Source organism: Notolepis coatsorum (assembly GCF_963971535.1).
Source record: "Notolepis coatsorum genome assembly, chromosome: 1".
NCBI lineage: Eukaryota > Metazoa > Chordata > Actinopteri > Aulopiformes > Paralepididae > Notolepis > Notolepis coatsorum.
In genome coordinates, this window is record NC_140165.1 from 225714525 (window position 1) to 225739111 (window position 24587).

The window sequence follows — 24587 nt, forward strand, 5'->3', positions numbered from 1 at the left end:
ACTGGAGAGGAGCTTAGTCCAGATCATCAAAAGTACGTTTGCATTTTTATTTTTTTTTCTATGTGAGGGGAAGAACGTTGGTGTGTGTGTGTGTGTGTGTGCGTGTGTGTGGTGTGTGTGTGTGTCTCTCCATTGGTTATCATTATTAGGCGAACAAGAAAACGATGAACATTTTCAGCCTATTGTACTCTGCTGTGTAACAAACATATCATTCATCATGGTTTTGTTTCAGGCACAAGTGTAGTAAGGGGGATGGGAGGAGGGGAGAAACAGTCCAGTGCAGACTAGAGTGCACGGTTGTTAATTAATCGTCATCATGCCTTTACAAGCTTCAACGTTTTATTCATCATCTAAATGTCGCAATACACGCTTGATGTGGGGGACCCTGATGTAAACAAGACGAAAGTCTTTCTCTGGTCTGTATCCCCTTAACATTTGTGTGTATTGAGCCGTACTGTATTGTACCCATTCTGCAATCTGTTAATACAATTTTCAACCAATCAATCTTCAACGTTAAATGAATGACCTTCTGTGTTAGTAAGTCAGTGTAAAAGTCAGATGTATGGGCCTTTTAAGTCAGTGATAAAAGTGTCTTTCAAGGATAAGTGAGCTCCTGCACTGATTATTATAGTTCAATATTTGATCACCAAAACCCTTCAAAAAGCATGGTCAGGTGGCGTAGCGGAGATTGCGTTCGTCACCAACACTGGAGACGCTGGATTCGCCTGCTCGAATCCAGCTCATAGCTCCGGCGTTGTCACCAGCTTGGCTGGCCGTTCACACTAATACAATTGGCTGTATTAGAGGGTGGGAAAGCTGGCGGGGTGGGTCCGGGTCGTTGTAAACAGCGACTCCTACAGTTCGTTCGGGGCGCCTGCTCAGCGCGGATATGATCTAAGGGGGGTAGTGTGATCCTTCCACACGTTACACCCTCTCGGTGAGACTCCGCGCTGCCAGGTGAAAAGAAGCGGTTGATTGGCTAGACGTGTGTCGGAGGAAGCACGTGATAGCCTCCACTCTCCCAGACCGACTGTGGGGGGTAAGTGCGCAGCGACCAAGAAGGGGATTGGGAATTGGCATAACGACTAACATTGGGATGGGAGAAAATCGGAGGAAAAATGAGGGGGAAAAAGATAATAATATAAAAAAAAAAAAAAGGAGGCCTACCGCCCAAAAAGGGCCCCCCAAAATCGGGCTTGCACGCTGCGTGCGGTCGCAGACAAGTAGTATGCCCTTTTCAGCCTTTGAGCACCTGCCCCTCTAAAGCCCTCTGCATGTCCCTGGTTACTACTGCTACTACTGCTACTGTTACTACTGCTACTGTTACTACTGCTACTGCTACTACTACTACTACTACTACTACTACTACTACTACTACTACTACTACTACTACTACTACTACTACTACTACTACTACTACTACTACTACTACTACTACTACTACTACTACTACTACTACTACTACTACTACTACTACTACTACTACTACTACTACTACTACTACTACTACTACTACTACCACTACACTACTGGTTAGGCCTACTGGTTAATTCCCCAGCCTATAGAACCACTTACCACCAGTAAATGTGTTGACTACATTTACCAAGGGCGCTGGACAAAGTATTATGATGATTTCTCACTAATATGGTTGATATGCTAACCAATGTAGATGTATCAACCTGCAGTTAGAACTATGGATTTCTTAAATCAATTCCCCTTAAGAGTGAAGCAACGGTGCAGAATTGACCTTTCTCAAACCCTGCCCTTTTTCTTGATCCTCCAATCACAGCTGTCACTGTCCGAGGGAAGTGACCATTATGATTGGAGGATCAATGAAAGAGGGTGGGATTTGAGGTAGGTGGTTGTAATCTAATAAACAGCTCATCATACAGTAATTAAATGTCACGCGTTGATGGAAATTGTGTGACTCATCTTTCTAATCCTCACTATCCTGCCCTATAATGTCCCCTGTCCCCTTACCCTGTACGCCTGGGTCCATACTCTAAATAAAGTCTTCATCATCATCTCTCTCTGTCTGTCTCTCTCTCCCTCTCTCCATCTTGGCATTTATTTATTTCTATACATGAAGTCAATACAAATAAGAAGCAAATAGGAAGTAGTAATACCTCCTGTTACCTTAGACTCCTGTCTGTGATAGGTGGATCATGTCCCATAGCCTCTCACTCTAACAGTGTGAGGAACCGCTGATAACAGTGCTTACAGGGAGAGGAGTATTCCCTGGTGTGTGTGTGTGTGTGTGTGTGTGTGTGTGTGTGTGTGTGTGTGTGTGTGTGTGTGTGTGTGTGTGTGTGTGTGTGTGTGTGTGTGTGTGTGTGTGTGTGTGTGTGTGTGTGTGTGTGTGTGTGTGTGTGTGTGTGTGTGTGTGTGTGTGTGTGTGTGTGTGTGTGAATGGATTCAGGAACTAAAACGTGACTCTCAGTCTTGACACGCGCAGCATACAAGTCATACTGGAGGGCGCTGGTGTGACGGAGGCTCCTGTGAACTCCTGCAGTTGTAACCTTGACTGCTGAGTGAAGCGACTGGGTAATTGCCAAGTTGTCATTGAGAAGTTCAGTTCTGTAAGTTCTTCCTGCAGGTCAATGACCTTCCATGGCTCTCATGTTCCCTGATGTTCCCCACGCATAGAGTACAACCGGCAGCTGGCAGGAGACCAATTTGTATGCATACTTACAGGATGTTTGTGTATGCACAGGTATGCACATAATTCTGCATTTTTGCTCTAATGGGGGTGTAGTCTATTCATGTATGATCCTTTCCTGGTTCATCTTCTCTTGATATATCGTGAGGACAGAGACGGATGGACAGACAGACAGTGTAATGCCGGTTTTACTGATCTCGTTCAGACAGACAGGTAGATGGAAAGGCAAACAGGCAAACAAGCAAACACTAACAGACAGATGCTTCGATAGACAGACAGACATAGAGACATAGAGACATACAGACATACAGACATACAGACAGACAGACAGACAGACAGACAGACAGAGAGACAGACAGACAGACAGACAGACAGACAGACAGACAGACAGACAGACAGACAGACAGACAGACAGACAGACAGACAGACAGACAGACAGACAGACAGACAGACAGACAGACAGACAGACAGACAGACAGACAGACAGACAGACAGACAGACAGACAGACAGACAGACAGACAGACAGACAGAAATACAGACAGACAGACAGACAGACAGACAGACAGACAGACAGACAGACAGACAGACAGACAGACAGACAGACAGATAGATACCAGGCCGATGCTTACATATGGCAGGCCTGCAGCACGGTTCCTTTCCACCGTCTCTTTGACCTCATCTAGACTGCCATAATCCCAGCGAGACAGCTGGAAGCCCAGAGACCAGTAGGGGGGGATCACTGGTTTACCAATCAGCTGAACGTCACACACAGAAGAAGAAGAAAAACACACATTCAGTAAGTGGTAAAAGCTGGATAATATACAGAGAGAGAGAGAGAGAAAGAGAGAGAGGGTACATAGAGGGAGAGAGAGATAGAGAGAGGGAGGGAGAGACATTCGTTTTCATTCTGAACTCAACTTAACCTGGATAAATCGCAATTTGTTTGTCTCGCACATCACCTCGCTGTTTTTTGTCGGATCCAGAGCACTGCTGGCATCTACGTTTTGACTGCCGCTTCTGTCCGTGTTTGTGAACTTTATTCCAGTCTTTGTCACCTGTTTCCCACGTACATGTTCTGTCCTTTTTACAGTCTACGTTACTTATTTTCCCTGTCCATTTTTCCTGTGCCCATCCCGCTGCGCACAAACATTTAACACCCTCACTGTGTTCCCTCTGTAGACCTGCCGACCCCACTACCACCGTCCTCATTACCGGATCTCAACACGGATTACAAACCCCACCACTGGATAGATAAACTCCCTGGATTTACAACTTTTTCCCCTCGACTCAACATTACATGTCCTCCGGTCCTGTGTGCTCCTCTCCCTCTGCTCCGGCCTCTGTCTGTTGTCGGCCGACCAGCTACCAGACGCTGGCATTGCTCGCCTGGCCGTGCCGTGCCGTGCTACTACCCCCTTCCCATGAGGGGGTCATCACTCCCTCGCTGGTTTGATGGTTACCATCTCCACGGGTGAGTGTCGGTTTTACTACACTACAGCTTTCACTCTCCTGCTGGACCTGGCTGTTGGTATGGCGTGGTCAGGCTGGCCTGCTATGCAGGCTCGGTCTGGAGCCGGCTACTACACGCACCAACACAACAACAACACACTGCCCTTCTGGTCCAACGCTATTTTCCCTCAACTCTCTGCCTATCAGCTACTAGCCATTTTTAACCCAAACTACAGTTACATTGCCAAGCCCCGCCTCTCTGGCCGAGGGGGGGGGGGGTCTCGCCGTTTTTCACAAACACTCCCTATCTATCACTGAACTGCACCTAAACATCCATGACATCCTTTGAATACCTCGCCTTTTCCCTCCCCAACTCTATGACTGCACTTCTTGTGTCTATTTTCCCCCATGTCTGCTTTTTTGCAGCACCACAAACATGGGAACTCTCTAACTCCTCCCCCCCCCCCTCCCTCCCCCCCTCCCCCCTCCCTCCCCCCTCCCTCCCCCATCTCTCTGAGTGCCTGTCTCCTAGTGCTGACTAAGGTGATGGATGCCTCGGGGTCTTGGCCAAGATTGCAGTGACTGCTCTACATGCACCACCGAGGCCATGGATCAGCTACCTACCGCCGTCTGTCCGTGGTCTTGTCAACTGGTCCGTCGACGCGGTTTCATTGCTGGGTTAAGTACTTCTATTCTATTCACATAATATGCTTACTTCATATATCTACTCTATTCACATATATGGTTACCACTTGTATCTATTGCTATGTCCGCCCACTACATTCACGCGAGCTGTCTAACGCCTGTCCCGTCTCCCTGTCTCCCTGTGAGTTGCTGTCCTGGAGTGCTGACCGGAGTGTCGGACGTCCCGTGATGAAGGCCGGGAGGAAGCGACCCTCTCTGCGTGCCCTCCTGTCTCCCTGTCTCCGGCGGTCACGTAGTGGTGACCGGAGTGCTGGACGTCCCGTGATGATGTCGGGGAGGTTGCGACCCTCTCTGCGCCGCCCCCTATCTCCCTGTCTCCGGCTGTCTCGGAGCAATGACCGGAGTGTTGAATGTCCCGTGATTAAGACGGGGAGGACGCGACCCTCTTTGCGCCGCCCCTGTGCCTCAAATAGATTGGCTATCAGCTCTAACTTTAATCTTTCAAAATGTTCAGTTGCTATCGCTATCAGCTCTATCTTTAATCTTTCAAAATGTGCAGTTGCTATTGCATGCACTCATCTGTGTTTCACTACACACTTGAGTGCATGCTTACCAACTGTTAGTCTACAACACTACCGACATCTAAGAAGGGAGATCCCCCCTTGAATGGCCCTTCTAAGGTTTCTCTCCTCCACACTGCCTGTGGAGCATTTTTCCCTATTGTTAGGTTTTAGTGAGTTTTTCCTTACCTTCGCGTGGGGTATGTCTGGGAGTGCTTGCATTCTTTCATTTATTTGCATTTATTTTAAATTTGTTGGACCTTATGGTGTTCTTGTTCTGTTCTTGACTTATTGTTATATTTCTTCTTGACCTGTTTAAAGAAGACATGTACGGCCCATGGGGACATTAACGCGTGTTGTCGGGCCTTACAAATACATTTGATTTGATTTGATTCTCTACCGCCCTCCAAAGTCTCACCCCTCTTTTCTAACTGAACTTTCCGATCTCCTGACCATAGCCTCCACTCTCTCCACCCGCCTCCTACTCACTGGTGACTTTAACCTCCATGTTGACCAACCCGACTGAAACATCACACCTGACTTCCTCTCCCTCCTTGATTGCTTTAGCCTCACCCAGTATATTAACTTCCCCACCCACAACAAAGGCCACACCCTCAACCTTGTCTGCTCTGCCTCCCATATAAAATCCACAACCTATCCCATTCCCACTCTCTGACCACTACCAGTCCCGGCACATTAGCCGCAACTTTCAGCAGACGGGCAAGCGGGCGACTAGCGCTTCACTTTCGCTCCCATGTTAACGGACGTAGCTATGCCAACTGGCCGCAAGCGGGCGCGCGACTCATGGGGCGGAAACTCAATATCTGCATTATTACCACACATATAGATGTTGTTCAACCAGCTAATGTGTCTGTATCTTTCCCAATACAAATAAACCATATATACTGTAACGCTCCAAGATCAACTCATGCCTGGGAGAGAGAATGTCCCAGGCAGGGAGCCACCAGCGGCCACCTGCAGACAATGCACTCAGCCCTGAACATGTTGGTTCAAATCAATAACGTCCTAATGTGGCAATTAGTGTCCTTATTACAAATGTTGTCTGTTTAGGGTTGTTCTGTGTTAGTATTCTTATTCTGTGTTTTGGTATTTAGCCTGTGTGTGTTCTTTGATGGTTGTATTGTATTTTGTATTGTATCAGTTCTAGTGTGTCTTCCCCCAGCTGTTGATCGTTGGTAATCATTGTTAATTAGGTTGAGTATATTAGGTTGTCCTGTTCCCACTTCCTGTTGTGGCGTCATACCTCCGTGTTACCTGTTCGTTTGTACCTTGCTGTCGTCTGCCTTGCCCTGCTGTTGTACTTAGAGTCAGTAAGTGATATTGTATACTGTTTTTGTCATCTTTGTTTTCGTATCACAGTCCGTGTTTGTAGTTAGCGCTAGCGCCGCTGTGCCTTTTGTTTTGTATTGTTTATATCCCTGCCTTGCTCCTGCCTTGAGTTCTATATTAAAGAACACTGTTGAGAAGAGCAACCACCGTCTCCTTTATACTGTCTAACCGCATATTGAGTCCTTCTTCATGCCGAATCGTAACATTATGACGCCACCATCACAAGACCCAGCGGAAAAAATAGTGGGAACGATGAAGGTTCTCTCCAAATTAATGGAGGGAGATCTTTCGAAATATTCCCCAGCTAAATGGGTATTTCTGTTTCAGACAATCCAGTCCGCAGCAGACCAGTATCCGGACCAGGAGGCAGAGATGAGGGTGATGGCCGACCAGGCCGCAGTCCTCATGGCGAGGTATCGCGTTCAACCCTCTGATCTGCCTCCTGTTCGTGTTTCTGCAGCTAGTCAGGTCCAACCGACTAGCATTCAACTCACTGTTAGCCTGGGTCCTCAGGCTGGCCGGGCTTCTAAAGCTAGCCTAACCCCTACAGCTAGCCTAGCTCCTACAGCTAGCTCAGGGCCCACGATCGGCCTAGCCCCCGCGGCTCGCAGGCCTCCGAGTTCTGGCAAGGCTCGGAGGGCGGGCGGGGCTAGTGCCGCTGGCAGAGCCTCCACGGCTGATCCGGTCGTCGGTGCCGTCCTGGTTCCGATCGGCGTGGTCCTGGATGTCACCGCTCCTCCTCCGGCTTCCACGTCCTGTCCAGCCTCTATGCCTGGTACGGCTACTACACTGGGGCCAGGCTCCTCATCCCCGGAGCCTACGCCACACCTCGCCGCCGAGACCGGTCCGGTCTCCACGCCCTGCCCGGCCTCTACACCTGGTCCGGCTGCTGTGCCGGCTCCCGGCTCCCCGTCTGGTCCAGCTCTGCATCGTGGTCGGCGTCCTGGTCCTCGCCGTGGTCTTCGACATGGTCTTCGACGTGGGCTGCGTTGGATCCTGCTCCGGGGGTCGTCGCCGCCACACCGCCGCTCCAGTTCTCCGGATCCGGTCCCTAGTCTGGCGGCTGGAGGGTCCCTGCCTTGCTCCTGCCTTGAGTTCTATATTAAAGAACACTGTTGAGAAGAGCAACCACCGTCTCCTTTATACTGTCTAACCGCATATTGAGTCCTTCTTCATGCCGAATCGTAACATTATGACGCCACCATCACAAGACCCAGCGGAAAAAATAGTGGGAACGATGAAGGTTCTCTCCAAATTAATGGAGGGAGATCTTTCGAAATATTCCCCAGCTAAATGGGTATTTCTGTTTCAGACAATCCAGTCCGCAGCAGACCAGTATCCGGACCAGGAGGCAGAGATGAGGGTGATGGCCGACCAGGCCGCAGTCCTCATGGCGAGGTATCGCGTTCAACCCTCTGATCTGCCTCCTGTTCGTGTTTCTGCAGCTAGTCAGGTCCAACCGACTAGCATTCAACTCACTGTTAGCCTGGGTCCTCAGGCTGGCCGGGCTTCTAAAGCTAGCCTAACCCCTACAGCTAGCCTAGCTCCTACAGCTAGCTCAGGGCCCACGATCGGCCTAGCCCCCGCGGCTCGCAGGCCTCCGAGTTCTGGCAAGGCTCGGAGGGCGGGCGGGGCTAGTGCCGCTGGCAGAGCCTCCACGGCTGATCCGGTCGTCGGTGCCGTCCTGGTTCCGATCGGCGTGGTCCTGGATGTCACCGCTCCTCCTCCGGCTTCCACGTCCTGTCCAGCCTCTATGCCTGGTACGGCTACTACACTGGGGCCAGGCTCCTCATCCCCGGAGCCTACGCCACACCTCGCCGCTGAGACCGGTCCGGTCTCCACGCCCTGCCCGGCCTCTACACCTGGTCCGGCTGCTGTGCCGGCTCCCGGCTCCCCGTCTGGTCCAGCTCTGCATCGTGGTCGGCGTCCTGGTCCTCGCCGTGGTCTTCGACGTGGGCTGCGTTGGATCCTGCTCCGGGGGTCGTCGTCGCCACACCGCGCCGCTCCAGTTCTCCGGATCCGGTCCCTAGTCTGGCGGCTGGAGGGTCTCCCGTCCGGGATCCTGCTCCGGGGTCCTTACCCTCCGTTCCTGGCTCCAGGCTCCCTGATCCTGTTTCTCTCTCCACCCCCCCTCTCCGGGCCCCTGTTTCTCTCCCCACCTCCCCTCTCCGGGCCTCTGTTCCCATCCCCGCCCCTCCTCTCCGGGCCTCTGTTCCCGTCCCCGCCCCCCCCCTTCGGGCATCTGCGCCCGTTTTCCTCCCCCCTGGCTGCTATGCCCCTCCTGGGTTCTTTCCTCGGACTCCCGGCCCCAGTTCTCCGGGTCCTCGCCCTGGTTTTTTTCCGGGGTCCCGGCCTCCTGCGTCGCCCGTGCCCGGACGATGTTTTCGGGGGTCTGGTAGCCGCCCATTCGGGGGGAGATACTGTAACGCTCCAAGATCAACTCATGCCTGGGAGAGAGAATGTCCCAGGCAGGGAGCCACCAGCGGCCACCTGCAGACAATGCACTCAGCCCTGAACATGTTGGTTCAAATCAATAACGTCCTAATGTGGCAATTAGTGTCCTTATTACAAATGTTGTCTGTTTAGGGTTGTTCTGTGTTAGTATTCTTATTCTGTGTTTTGGTATTTAGCCTGTGTGTGTTCTTTGATGGTTGTATTGTATTTTGTATTGTATCAGTTCTAGTGTGTCTTCCCCCAGCTGTTGATCGTTGGTAATCATTGTTAATTAGGTTGAGTATATTAGGTTGTCCTGTTCCCACTTCCTGTTGTGGCGTCATACCTCCGTGTTACCTGTTCGTTTGTACCTTGCTGTCGTCTGCCTTGCCCTGCTGTTGTACTTAGAGTCAGTAAGTGATATTGTATACTGTTTTTGTCATCTTTGTTTTCGTATCACAGTCCGTGTTTGTAGTTAGCGCCAGCGCCGCTGTGCCTTTTGTTTTGTATTGTTTATATCCCTGCCTTGCTCCTGCCTGTTCTATATTAAAGAACACCGTTGAGAAGAGCAACCACCGTCTCCTTTATACTGTCTAACCGCATATTGGGTCCTTCTTCATGCCGAATCGTAACAATATACTATACTTTTTCAGGAGTACAGTCACACTGATCATCATTCTAAAATGAATTCTAACATTCTAATTAATTATATAATAACTGGTTATACATGCAAAATGGAACACTGGAACTGGAAATCTTAAAAAAAGCTTTAAACGGGGACTGACTTCGCATATAGCCATTTACAGCTGTTCCAATGTAAACGTGCCTTCCTCCGTGCACTTTCGCCCGCTCTGAAGTCGGACTCGGTGTGCCAGGCCACGCGCGCAATCTCGCATGGAACCCGCGAGTGCCTGCGTGCGCGGCTGGTCTGCCGGGGCCGTACTGCATCCTCTCTACTACCAATCACTCCAAGCTGCCAAATCTGCCCACTACTCCACCCTCATCAACAGCAGCAATCGAAACCATCGGACCCTCTTCTCCACTGTCAAGAAACTCCTCCTATAACACACTCTCCTCCCCTGACCTCTGCAATTCATTTCTCCACTCCTTCAACAACAAAATCTCCCTAATCAACAGCTCACTGAACGCTTGCATCGCCAACTCCCCCACCCTTGCCCCCCCCACTATCATTTTCCGCCCACCTGACTCCATCCCCCCTACCCCTCTCACTGCCTTCGCCCCCGTTGACTCCTCCTTCATCACAGACCTCATGACCACCTCCAAGGCCACTACCTGCTCCCTTGAACCCCTCCGAACTACTCTCACCAAGGCCTGCCTCCCTGCTCTCATCCCCCACCTCACTGCCCTCTTCAATCAGTCACTATCCCTAGGCCACGTTCCCTCCATCTATAAACTCGCCACTGTCACCCCTGTGCTAAGAAAACCACCCTTGACTAGGGGTGGACGGTATAAACGGTATACGGTATAAACGGTATGAATTTGCGCTACGGTATGGATTTTGACTATGCCTTGTGACTAGGGATGCCCCGATCGATCGGCCACCGATCGTTATCGGCCGATAATCAGTATAAATATGTGATCTGTGATCGGTGATAATGCTTTATTTTCGCCGATCGTCAAAGCGATCGAAAAACGAGATCTCACTCGCTGAGTTCTGTCTCAGACGCTCCGTCTCCTCCTCCTCCTTAGCTCACTGTTCAAAACGAAACGTCCCATTAAACTAAATAGTTCACTGAGGCGTTGTCTTAGCGTTATCTAGCAGTAGCTACAGATATCAATGTCTTATAACAGTGATTCGATGAGTATTCGAGCCCCGGCTTGCATCGCAGTCACAAACGGGGCTAGCTGAGGGAGCAGGGTATATCTGCAGAGCCTAGGGTATATCTGCAGAGCCGCAGATATACCCTGCTGAGGGCATGCTGAATGTGATTTGATCAAAGCAGAGTATACACACAGACAGTGGAGATAGCGAGCATTTTGACTTGTTGCGTGGTGGCGATGTCTCGCAGATAATACAATTACAAGTATAATTATATAATATATATATTTTATAAAAAAAAAATTATATAAAATATTTTTTATATATTTTTTTTATCAAAAACAATCGATATCGGATCGGTATCGGCCGATATGGCTCAAGACGATCGGTATCGGTGGCAAAAAACGTAATCGGGGCATCCCTACTTGTGACCGGTAGAGCAACACAGTGTGGAGGGAGGGGGCTGCCAGGGCGTGTCTATGCTTTATACAACGCCGTTCGGTTTCCGCGTTGCCGTTTTGTGCTCTGATTGGCCGAGCGTGCGCATGCGCATGAGCCGCGACAAGCTCCTCTATCTAAACTCGGCTTAAGCTCCAGGAGAGAGGAGAGAGGCTGAAAAGCCGCAGTTCTTGCCCGACTGATGGGAGCCGAATTCCGGATCGGGCTGTCTCTGGCTTGCTCCAGCGGACACCAGAGCTGCTCGCGGCAGCATATTCTCCCCGCTGGCTGAGCTCTGGTGTCCGCTGGAGCAAGCCAGAGACAGCCGGCGATGCGATGTTTTATTGGTTTGTCATGACAAACCAATTACATAATCCAACATATGTGTAAAGGCACAACATATTCCAGTTAACGGTATATTTTTTTAATGATTTGTTACGGCGTAATCAATACTTCCATTTCGTATAAATTGCGTTAAGGGGAGCTTAGTATTCCTGCCTCTGAGGATCTTGTCGCGGCTCATGCGCATGCGCGCGCTCGGCCAATCAGAGTGCAAAACGGCAACGCGGAAACCAAACGGCATTAAAGCATAGACGCTGCCAGGGCTGCCAGGGCTCCACAGTGCAACCATTTCACTCGGATTTCCCCCTAAAGGAAAAATTATTTAGGAGCACAGAGGCTTTTCATAATAGACACGGAACAGAGCAGAGCAATTCTAGAAGCAAACTAGTACTTCAGCCCTGCGTTGCACACAGCTGTGTGTGACAACTTCTCTAGCGAGTCGCGCAGTTTCTATGTGTAATGTAAACTCTGCGACGGGTCCAATCGTCTAACATGCTTTGCATCCTCGCCATTCTGGAATGCCCACGTCGCGCTAAAATCTTAAGTAATGTTAAATGTTGATGTAGCCTCAGAAAGCTAACGTTAGCTCTACTAACAGCCTGTTGATGTAGCTTCAGCAAGCTGATGTTGGCTACTCCTAGCAGCTCTCTCTCTCTCTCACTCTCTCTCTCTCTCCCCCCTCCCTCCCTCCCTCCCTCCCTCCCTCCCTCCCTCTCTCTCTCTCTCTCTCTCTCTCTCTCACTCTCTCTCTCTCTGCTAACAATCCTGATTCGATTCTTGAACCTATTTCATTCCAAAGGAATATATTGATGGACATTAGCTATAGTATATAGCTCAGCAGCTGTAACAGAATATATATATATTTTTTATTATTTATGTTTCAACAATGACAAAAAAAGCCAGCGGTGGACCGACATAGCAAACGCTGTCACTGTTTACTTGTGTAAGGAGGACATGGTTCCTTTTCAAACTGTCGATCGAAAGGGCTTTAAAGATATTGTCAAAACATGATCCAAGATATGCGTTACCTGCCTGCAGACACTTGAGAAAAGGTTTTGTATTTTTCTATTGCACTTTTGCACAATAAATGTTCTTAACATACCTCTGTACTATGTGAAATATGTCCTAGTAATACAAGAGTACAGTAATAGCTGCCAGTGTTTTACCCCTTCAGAAGCATGTATATAGAAATTTTAAGATAAGTTAATATACCGTGATATATATACCGTTACCGTCTACGCTTCAAATTATACAGTGATATACATTTTAGACCATACCGTCCAGCCCTACCCTTGACCCATCCAACCTCTCCAACTACCGCCCTATCTCCAATCTCACTTTTTTCTCCAAAACACTAGAGCGCATTGCTGCCTCCCAACTCCACTCCCATCTCCAGTCCAACACCCTCTACGAACCCCTTCAGTCTGGCTTCCGTCCATCTCACAGCACCGAAACCGCACTGGTCAAAGTCGTCAACGACCTCCTCATGTCCACTGATGCTGGTGCCCTCAACATCCTGATCCTACTCGATCTTATTGCAGCCTTTGACACAGTGTGTCACTCCATTCTCTTCCAAAGGCTGCACCAACTGGGTGTTGAGGGCACAGCACTTGACTGGTTCACCTCCTACCTCACCGACAGACATCAGTTCATCTCCCTCTCCGGCCACACTTCTTCCACCTCCTCAGTCACACAGGGGGTCCCCCAAGGCTCAGTCCTCGGCCCCCTGCTCTTCATCTGCTACATACTGCCCTTGGTCACATCATCTGCAAATACAACCTCGACTTCCACTGCTACGCCGACAACACCCAAATTGACATCAGCACACAATCCCCCCACAACCCACCCCTAAGTCACATCGAGTCCTGCATATCAGAACTACAAACCTGGCTGACCCACAACCTCCTCAAATTAAACAGCGACGATTAAACCATCACCCCCTCTGCCCTAGTTCGCAACCTCGGCGTCATCCTGGACCGCACCCTCTGATTCAACCCCCATGTCCGCTCCATTGTCAAAACGTCTTACTTCCACCTCCGCAACATCGCCAAAATTAGACACTGCCTCTCCCCCCCTGCCGCTGAATCCCTCATACACGCCTTCATCTCCTCCCGCCTCGACTACTGCAACTCCCTCCTCACTGGCATCACCTCCCGCTCCCTCCATAAACTTCAGATGGTCCAGAACTCAGCTGCCCGCCTCCTCACCAACACCCGGTCCTGTGACCACATCACTCCTGTTCTCCACTCCCTCCACTGGCTCCCGATCAAGGAATGCATAAACTTCAAATTACTACTCCTCATAGCGGTCGGATGGCGTAACGTCACCAATGCAAGAGGCTGCGGTCTCGACTCCCGGAGTCAGCATTGCCTGCGACTTGGGCCGATCGTCATACTAACTTGTTTGGCTGAGTTAGCGGGAGGGAAGTCGAGGGTGGTAATCTGGCATTGTGGACAGCGACGCCTACAGGTCAGGTCTGGGCGCCTGCTCAGCGAAAGGCAGGAAATGGTGAAGGCAGCGTGACCTCCCACGCTTCACCAATGAGAGTCCTCGCTGCCAGGTGAAAAAAGAGACACTGGCTGTCTCCACATGTGTCGGAGGAAGCATGTCATTGACTTCAGGGTTCCCTTGTAGCGACCAGTAGGAGGAACATGTGCACAACAACCAGGTAGGGGAGGGGGGGAATTGGCATAACGACTAAAATTGGGATGGGGAGAAAAATAGAAAATCAGGCGGAGAAAAAGAGGATAAACTAAATTAATTAATACTCCTCACCTTCAAAGCCCTCCATAGCCTGCCCCCCCCCCCCCCCCCCCTACCTGACTGACCTCCTTCTCCCTTACCGCCCCACTCGTTCCCTCCGGTCCTCTTCCACTGTTTCCCTCAATGTCCCATCATCCAAACTCAAACGTTTTGGTGACCAAGCATTTTCACAAGCTGCACCCAGACTTTGGAACACCCTCCCTCAGACTGGCAGAGACTCTCCCTCACTCTCCACCTTTAAATCCCGACTCAAAACCTACCTGTTCTCCCAAGCATACAACCTTCCCTACCCATAACCACCCTCATCCAACCTACCACCTCCCCTCCCCTTCCCTACTTTCTCTCCCTCTCCTGTTAGGAAAGGAAATCCTCTCCTTGGTTTCCTTACTTCCCTGATTGTTCCCCTACTCCCTACTGGTTTTATATCTTGCGTATTCATACTGTTGCTTATTCCCTGTGGTTCTTTGTTTCTCTGTTCATTTGTTTTGCTTATTGTCAGCATCTTTGGGTTCTTGAAAAGCGCTATATAAATAAAATGTATTATTATTATAATTTTCTCTCTCTCTCTCTCTCTCTCTCTCTCTCTCTCTCTCTCTCTCTCTCTCTCTCTCTCTCTCTCTCTCTCTCTCTCTCTCTCTCTCTCTCTCTCTCTCTCTCCAGCTGAAGAGTTCAAACGGTTAAAACTTTACCATCTGCAATTAGATTGAATCAATCAATCAACACTGTCAGTTGTTGATATTAGCAAAAGCTGCAACAGGAAATCAACTTTAAGTCCAGCTGTCTCCTAGGGATGCATCAGACATTCCACTGAAACACGTCTATAGACACTTTTCAAATGCGACAATGTGAGCATTCTAAATGGTACAGTAGTGTTGGCTAATGCAATAGGGGACTCTCTAAGGTCTCAAGTATAGACCCACCCCTACCTCAACCCTCACCTAAACCTCAGGGGACCTCACTCCACAACGTAACTGCCCATGGTGCATGACTCAAAACATACACTGATAAATATACTGAATAAATACACTGATAAATACACCCCTAGCAATAGAATTCCACTGAAAACCTGCGTCTATTTCATGTGTGCGTTTATATGGCAGTTGCGTGGGTTACTCTAGTTACTAGTGAGTATATATACAAAAGGCTTTAATTATTAAATAATTATTAATTGAATGTATAGTCAAATAATAAACAATTGATCAAGCAACCAACCGGTAGGGTGTCACAGTCTCACCAGCAGGAACTCTTGGACCACTTGTTCTGGTGTGTCTCCAAACAGAACATAGAAATCCAGAACACCTCCGATGGTTCTGTAAGTCACAGCAGGAGCAGGCTGTAGTGTCACCTCTGAAACAGGAAACACATGCATGAATATAGACACACAGACACACACACACACACACACACACACACACACACACACACACACACACACACACACACACACACACACACACACACACACACACACACATGAAAGCAAGCATGACTACTACACACACACACACACACACACACACACACACACAATAGCATATGCACTTGCAGACAGAGAGATGACAGACAGACAAGGATGCAGACATGCACACACACAGATGCGTGCACACATGCACTCACATCCATATGCACACACACACACACACACACACACACACACACACACACACACACACACGCGCACACACACACACACACCGTGAGTGAGCATTCGGCATCAGTCAAAATAGATCAGTGGTATGAAAGAGGCCTTACGTAAGAATGACACTAGACAACAGTTGGATAAACATGTATCAGAGGCCATTCCCTTTCCCTTCAATCATCTGTGTTAAACAGTAAAACAAACGCTGCCTCATTCTCCTTGAAATGCCATCACATTGTTTCGATTGGAGCAACAATGCAAGAGATACAGATAGTCAATCTACCTTTGAACCTCTATTTATTCTGTTTTCTATAAGCACATGTGGTGTGTGTGTGTGTGTGAGAGAGAGAGAGAGAGAGATAGAGAGAGAGAGAGAGAGAGAATGAGAACATTTAATGGCATCTTCAATATATATATATGTGTCTGTTGTCACACTATGTTTATTACAGTGTGGATGTGTGTGTGTGTGTGTGTGTGTGTGTGTGTGTGTGTGTGTGTGTGTGTGTGTGTGTGTGTGTGTGTGTGTGTGTGTGTGTGTGTGTGTGTGTGTGTGTGTGTGTGTGTGTGTGTGTGTGTGTGTGTGTGTGTGTGTGTGTGCGTTCCTCTTTACCCATGGCATTGCTGTTCATGAGAAAGACTCCGAATGACTTTCCGCTCTCGTCCTCCAGACAGAGGAAGAAGGGGTAGTGTCCGTAGAGGTTGTGTCCCCCCTGGAGGGACGGAGGGAGGAGACAACAGAGAGACAGATCGAAGCTGAGGGGGTGACTTCACTACCTAATCAGCTTACAAGACATTCAATTACCCTCCCTTTGGGACGTGCAGTACACACGTGCACACACACATGCACACACACACTCACCCACCCACCCACCCACGTATATGCAAATGCACTCATGTACACACACACACACACACACACACACACACACACACACACACACACACACACACACACACACAGCGTACAAACCGCATACACATAAGCACAGTACTTCATTAAATGAAAATGTGGGTAATGTGCATTGACTTTGAGAGATCGAGAGAGAGAGAGAGAGAGAGAGAGAGAGAGAGAGAGAGAGAGAGAGAGAGAGGGAGAGAGAGAAAGGATCTAACATATGACAGGTCTGTTTAGAGGGGAAGGGCCAAATCAGTGGCGATTCTAAGAATTTTTAAACAATTAAAAAACAATAAAAAAAAGTAAAGTAAATCTTTTTTTTACATGCATTTTTTTATTAAATTTTTTTGCTACGTATGACCGGTAAGTATAAAGGAAGTTGGGTTTATTTAGACAGTGTAGCAGGTAAGGTATAATGGTAAGTATATTAGGTTACATTATTTTACCAATAGCAGATCAGACAACTCTTCAGCCATTGGGGTTCATAGAACATATTTTATTGGCACCACTGCTGTACAAGTCTCTTTTTTTCACATGAAAAACACAACAACACAATAATAATAATACATAAGACATCACAGGACAGAAACGTATTGCAATAATGACAAGACAATAGAGATAAAATAGAATAAATAAAATTAAAACAGAAATAAAAATGTAATTATATTGATAGACATTACAAAAGAGATTCCTAATTACAACAATAATTGTTCACCCAAGGGCTGTCTACTATTAACAAACCTAAAATATGTTAGACATTGTAGGTCATTCACCAATCACCAGGTCAGAGCGAAATAGTAAATTATAGGTACAACTCCCAATATCAGTAACGGGTCTATTGTTCTAAGAATAACATTTGTCTAAGAGCCCAATAGCCAGCAAGGCCACTGGACTGGAGTGTTTTATCACTCAATAAATTCAATTAATAATAAACTGAATTAATTGTATCACTCTATCAAGTTGCCCCATGGCATGAAATTATTCATTCATATTAATTCAAGTATTTGCATGTCAGTGAAAGGTACATGCATCGTTTCAAATATTGTATTGCCTCCAGTGCTGTGCTTATTTACATTTATACAACTGGTTACAAATCAAACAAAGTATTTTAAACAAGTGTTTCTCACTCAATTATCAAGTTGCCCCATGACATGAAAGGGATTCAAGTATTTGCATGAATGCAAGCAAGGTATATACATAATATTTTATTGCCTCCACTGCTGTCAGACAACTATTTACTTCTCCAAGTATTCACATAAATATTCAAATGCAGTTAGTTTCTCCTCCCTATTGTTAGCATGTAGCAACTATTAGATCTGAAATTAGTTTCAAAATGGTTGCACTGTGGTGAAAATAAAAAGGTACAGTAAATTACAGTAGATATCATTATCTGTTCCTATGCACGCCTGGTGATACTAAATCCAAATTGAACTCGTGCATTTGAAAGATAATATATATATATATAAATGTGTGAATTGGCTATAATAAGGTAATTTATAAGCATCATATTCTATATTCTATAATAATATTTCAAATTGCATTGGTCCGGATGGGACAATTCAGTACTGTATCTACAGAACCTTCTGTTTATTCATTTCCTTAGATCTTTTGTACACATGATCTCAAGAAGGTACTGAACAAGATCAGCTGCAGTTTTTTAAGTTTGGTCATTATTATCATGGTGTTATTCACTGTCAAAGATTCAAAGACAAATCATAATTCATATTCTCATTTTTTTCATCACAATTTAAGCAAGCCTAGTAATAGACATAATATTTCTGACACTGTAAATACATTCCCTGAGGTCCATAGATGTACCTAGATACCAAGAATATGCAAATTGGGCCTTGTAGAAGTGGAGCAATATTCCATTTACCTATTTTTGGCGAAAATATTCCACGGGTGGAACAGGTTAAGAACGATTTTGAAAACAGGGCCTGATGTTTCAAAACACTACACACAATTAGCACAACCACACACACAATTAGCAGAACACCTCAGATCCTTTGCTAAATGAAACACTCTTGTAAAAACGATACACAAATTTATAAAAACCTAATTTTGTTACCATATAAAACACACACGTTTCATATGACTTAATTCTGTTTGAACCAGTTGCACACTGCTGTGCTTAACCTAAAACACCTTTAACAATTCTACTTATCAGGGCGGCTAAGTGGAGCAGTGGGCAAGGCGCTCGCCACTAACGCAGGATATGCTGGGTTCGAGCCCAGCTCTCGGCGTTGCTTCCGGCTTGGCTTGTCGTTCATACTAATACAATTGGCAGTATTAGGGGGTGGGAAAGCCGGTGGGTAGGGATCGGACGTTGTGGACAGCGACTCCTACAGGTCGGTTGGTGCGCCTGTACAGCAGAATCAGGAAGAAACGGGGGCAGCGTGAGCCTCCCACGCGTTACTCCTCGCCGCTGAGAGATCGCGCTGTACAGGTGAAAAGATGCAACAGCTGCCTCCTCGTGTACCGGAGGGGACGCCTAAATATTAAAGGCAACCAACTTGTGTCTAACCACGCCCAACTTGCGCCTAGCCACGCCCCCGCGGCGACACGGCAGCAGCAGAGCGGAGCTCGGCCGCGGAGCGGCAGAGCGGAGCTCATTATATGCCAGTAACCGCCCCTTATTCATTATCCAGAAATAGCTCAATTGGCAAAGCTGCATGGCTGTGGATCCTGCGGCTCGTTGCTCGCTAGTTCGATTCCCTTCAATTTTTTTTTTTATTTTTTTTAACGTGCATTCGCATTCTTTCGCCGTTAAGTTTAGGCATAACTTTAAGCATTGTTTCGGAGTTGGTTAAGGTTAGGCATTGTTTCGGAGTTGCTTAAGGTTAGAAGGGTTAAGTTTAGGCGCTGTTAAGGAGCTGGTTAAGGTTAGAGTTTGACTTAGAGAATGGCAATATTTTTTAATGTGCATTCATTTCGCCGGTTAAGTTTAGGCATTGTTTCGGAGTTGGTTAAGGTTAGGCATTGTTTCGGAGTTGCTTAAGGTTAGAAGGGTTAAGTTTAGGCGCTGTTAAGGAGCTGGTTAAGGTTAGAGTTTGACTTAGAGAATGGCAATAGACAGCCTATTTCCGCGCTGCAGCGCGAGGCAATAGACAGCCTATTTCCGCGCTGCCGCTCTCTCGCACTGCCGTGGTCACATGGGCGTATTGGCCAATCAGAGAAACGCTAAACACAAGGTGGTTGCCTAAAATATTCACGCGGAGGGGACACGTGATGCAAGGCTTGGTCCACATTGCAGCCGACCAGTGGGAGGCATGGTCTAACAATGTTCGAGACAGGGGAGGGTAGAATTGGATAATACAAAATTGGGATGGGAGAAAAATAGAAAAATGGGGAGAAAAAGTAGATACAAAAATTAAAAAAAATCTACTTCTCAGTGATTAGAGCACTGTAAGTGAAGTACACAGAGAATGGGCAAATATACAATACATTCACCAAACACTACACAAGCGACTCTCTGAGGTGAGATTCGAACAGGATCGCCCCCCCCCCCCTGCCCTACCTGCCCCACCTACCAAACACTACACAAGACCAATTCTGCAGATGGATGAAAATATAATTTACATGTATTTCTCTCCATATCAGTGCATGTGAGCGGATCGGAGCGTGAGCGGCGCGGGGCGCGGAGCGGCCGGTTTTGACGTGAGCGAGGAGTGGGTTTTAAAATGAGTCGGCGCGACGTCCGGAGCGAGAGTTCTCCTCCGCTCCAATCCACTCCAGGCCGCTCACAGTGGTTTAACACTGTTGATGTAATATACATGCAGTACAATGCCAAAGCAACAGATGGCGATGTACAAACATGAAGGCCATTTTCAACCAATGAGAAGGGTGAACCTGTGATATCCGGTTCAGGCTTCACTCCTCCTCCTTCACTCACTCCTGTTAGAAAAAGTATCGACGCCATTGTTGTTGTCGTTAGCTTACATGCTAACGTTAATGGCAGCGACCATAGCATTGTGGCTCGGCTAGCCTATCATCGCTTAATAGAGCTAGTGAATGGATAAACAATGTTATTTAACATTGCAGAATGGGTACAATTACAATGCGGCTCAATACAAACAATTGTTAAGGGGCCCAGGGGGTGTAGACTGTTGTAGTTTGAGCTAATTTACACCATGCTCCAAAAAAAAAAAAAAAAAACTGCCGAGCGATCTGGCGCGGGCAGCGGGGAGCGCTCGATTCAAGGTGAGCGGGGAGCGAGCGGATTTCTCGGCCGCGCCGATCCGTTCACGTGGCCTGCTCCATATACAAATATACAAAATATACAAATACAAAACATGTCCCAGTTTTCATGCTACTAGTAGTGTGCATAACACTGTAAGCTCAGCAAATATCAGACAAACAAAAAAAATACTGTATCCAGTACAGGTTACTATTACAGTAAAACAAAAGAAATTAAATAGAGAAAAGAAGAGAAAATACTAGGGGTGGAACGGTTCACAAAATCGATGGTTCGGTTCGTATCACGGTTTTGGGCTAGCGGTTTTCGGTTAGGTTCGATATACGTTGTTTTTTATAATAATTTTTTTTACACAAAATGTAAACATGCTTCTCATGGTGGCAGCGGTGGCCTAATGGTTAGAGAAGCGGCTTTGTGACCGGAAGGTTGCCGGTTCGATCCCCGGGACCGGCAGGACAAATCTGCCGCTGAAGTGCCCTTGAGCAAGGCACTTAACCCCCAACTGCTCCAGTGGAGTTGCTCAGTGGCCAATGGTGTCAGACTGTGGTTGTACTGGGCAGCTCCCAGGTCTGAATGGAACTGTGTGAATGTGAAGCAGGGCGTAGCTGAAAAAGAGCATCTGTGCTCAGCGAACCTTCCCTGGGTAAATAAAGGTAAGAAAAAAAAAGTTTACAGTGGTTTGCCTTAAATAATGTTTGGCACACAAAGTGTGAGGGCTGGCCCAGCACTGCGTGCTTCTCAGCGTCAATTAACATCACGCACCTGAGATGAATTCCAATCAGCTCGTCGGGAGGACTCATATACGCTGACTGCAGGTCACTCGTTGTTGGGTCGTCTTGTCACCACCATTCTTCTGCCGTGTTCTCTTGTGCGAGACGTTATTGCTTCCCTGCCGTCCCATGGAGTTTTGCTGTTCACTCACTCTTCTTCCTCGTGGACCTGTGCCTTTGAATTGCCCTTCGACGTTGCTCCTGGTGACTATTTCCTCTGAACATTTATCCACGTTAGTCCTGGACTCTGGGCTTTCGTCCGCCTTCGGGTGTTTCCCTAAGCCTCGAAGAGTTGTTTGATTTCTACGTCACTGGACTCTGCCTTGTGTTTTTTCTGTTGGACTATTGACATTCGCCCCTTAAAGGGGACGTTCCTAATTTTCCCCTCAAGTTACTGGACGCTGTTTTTTCTCTAATTATATTTTGTCCGTAAAGGAACAGTGTTGCACATTTCTGTTGTACAAATAAATACGCCCTTTGTTTTTGGCTAACTCTGATTTACCTGTCTGTGTCGTGCTGTTGGGGTCGCATACAAACTATAACACAAAGACCGAACTGACTGAAAAATATAGGCTACATTTGTCAAAGTATTAACTTAGTGCAAACAAACAATATGCTCAGCCAGCACTAGACTTTCCTTTCTTTAAAATAAACACAAAAAAACAACGTCAACAATGTTTAAATTCCCTGACTGTCAGTTCTTAATGGAAAGATTTGTTTTTGAAATTAAAGTGCAGTATTTGAAATACAATGAAAGGAATATGGCTTGGTACTGTTTCAAAACAACACTGCTCTGTTCAATTTTCAAGTTTATTTAATAGTTGTCATACAGAAGTACAGAATACTTTCATACAAAATGCTTCTTACTGTTACGCTCCAGAGACTGTGCTAGACAAGATAGTATCAAATAACATAGTATAGCATGTAATTTAGAAGTAGAAAATGAGGTCACAGTGTTCAGTATAGACATATGTACAATGTTCGATGCAGAATAGACGTAACTGAGTTACCATATAATATACAATTGTACAGTACTATATAGTGCAAAGCAGAAATGGGATGAGGTACAATTTAGGTACAATTTACAGTAAGGTGTACGAGTTGTAGTGCAATCCTTCATCAATAAACATAAAGTGTGGGGAGTGGGTGCTACAGTGTGTTTGTTTAAAGTGGGTGTGTGCTATAAAGTGTGTGGAGTGGGTGCTACAGTGTGTTTGTTTAAAGTGAGTGTGTGCGTGTGGATGTGTGTGCTATGTGCGTTTGATGGTTGTTGTTGTGTAGTGTTCATTGTTCGTTTAGCAGCCTGATGGCCTGGGGATAGAAGCTTCTTCTGAGTCTTTCTGTGCTCGCCTTGAGACTCCGGTATCGCTTGCCTGACCGCAGCAGTTCAAAGAGGCAGTTGTTCGGGTGACTGGAGTCTTTAATGATTCTCTTAGCCTTGCCCTTGCAACGCTTGTTGTAAATGTTCTGGAGGGTGGGGAGCCCCCCTCCAATTGTGCGTTCGGCTGAACGTGTCACTCTTTGTAGTCTGCTTCGGTCTTGTGCAGTGCTATTCCCAAACCAGGAGGTGATGTTGCCAGTCAAGATGCTCTCTATTGTACATGAGTAGAAGTTCTTAAGGATCTTCTGACTGACTTGGAACTTCCTTAGGCGCCTGAGGAAGTAGAGGCGTTGTCGTGCCTTCTTCACAACACTGTCAATGTGTGTGGTCCATGTCAAGTCCTCGGATATGTAGGCTCCGAGGTACTTAAAGCTGTTGACTCTCTCAACCGGTGCCCCGTCGATGCTGAGGGGGCTGTAGTCCTTGACCCCCGACCTCCTGAAGTCCACAATCATCTCCTTTGTTTTGCTGACGTTCAGGGAGAGGCTGTTTTCCTGGCACCATCCCGCCAGGACCTTGACCTCTTCCAGGTAGGCCCTCTCTTCGTTGGCAGAGATCAGGCCCACCACCACTGTGTCGTCAGCAAATTTGATGATTGTATTGCTACTCCGCTGAGCCACACAGTCGTGTGTGTACAGGGAGTAGAGGAGGGGACTCAGAACACAGCCCTGGGGGGCCCCTATGTTGAGGGTGATGGATGAGGAGGTGCAGTTGCCTGCTCTCACCACCTGGGGTCTGCCCGTCAGGAAGTCCAAGACCCACTGGCAGAGGTCATAGTTCAAGCCCAGGTCCCTGAGCTTGGCTATGAGTATGGAGGGGACTATGGTATTGAATGCCGAGCTGTAGTCGATGAATAGCATTCTCACATAGTTCCCCTGCCTCTTGTCCAGGTGTGATGCTGCTGTGTGCAGCACATGGGCTATGGCGTCCTCCGTGGACCTGTTGGGGCGGTATGCAAATTGCAGGGGGTCCATGTTGATGGGGAGGGAGGAGCAGATGTAGCCCTTTACTAGCTTCTCAAAGCACTTCATGGCTATGGAGGTGAGAGCTACAGGGCGGTAGTCGTTGAGGCAAGCAGGCTTGGATTTTTTGGGTACAGGGATAATAGTGGACTTCTTCAGGCAGGTGGGGATGACAGCCTGTTCTAAGGACAGGTTAAATATGTCAGTGAATACCGGGGCCAGTTGGTCGGCACAGACTTTTAGGACGCGGCCGGGGATGCCGTCCGGACCTGCTGCCTTCCTGATATTCACTTTTTTAAAGGTCCGCCTCACCTCATGCTCTGTT

At 47.5% G+C, this 24587-nt stretch overlaps 1 protein-coding gene across 1 annotated transcript in view; it reads right to left on the bottom strand.

Moving 5' to 3' along the window:
- si (sucrase-isomaltase) overlaps nucleotides 1-24587 on the bottom strand; it is a gene marked incomplete at its 5' end in the record, with an annotated part of 323712 nt that overhangs the window by 253202 nt on the left and 45923 nt on the right. The window contains 3 exons of the mRNA XM_084309006.1: nucleotides 3290-3415; nucleotides 15655-15767; nucleotides 16670-16769. Coding sequence (XP_084165132.1) covers nucleotides 3290-3415; nucleotides 15655-15767; nucleotides 16670-16769 — 339 coding nt within the window. The remainder of the gene's footprint in view (nucleotides 1-3289; nucleotides 3416-15654; nucleotides 15768-16669; nucleotides 16770-24587) is intronic.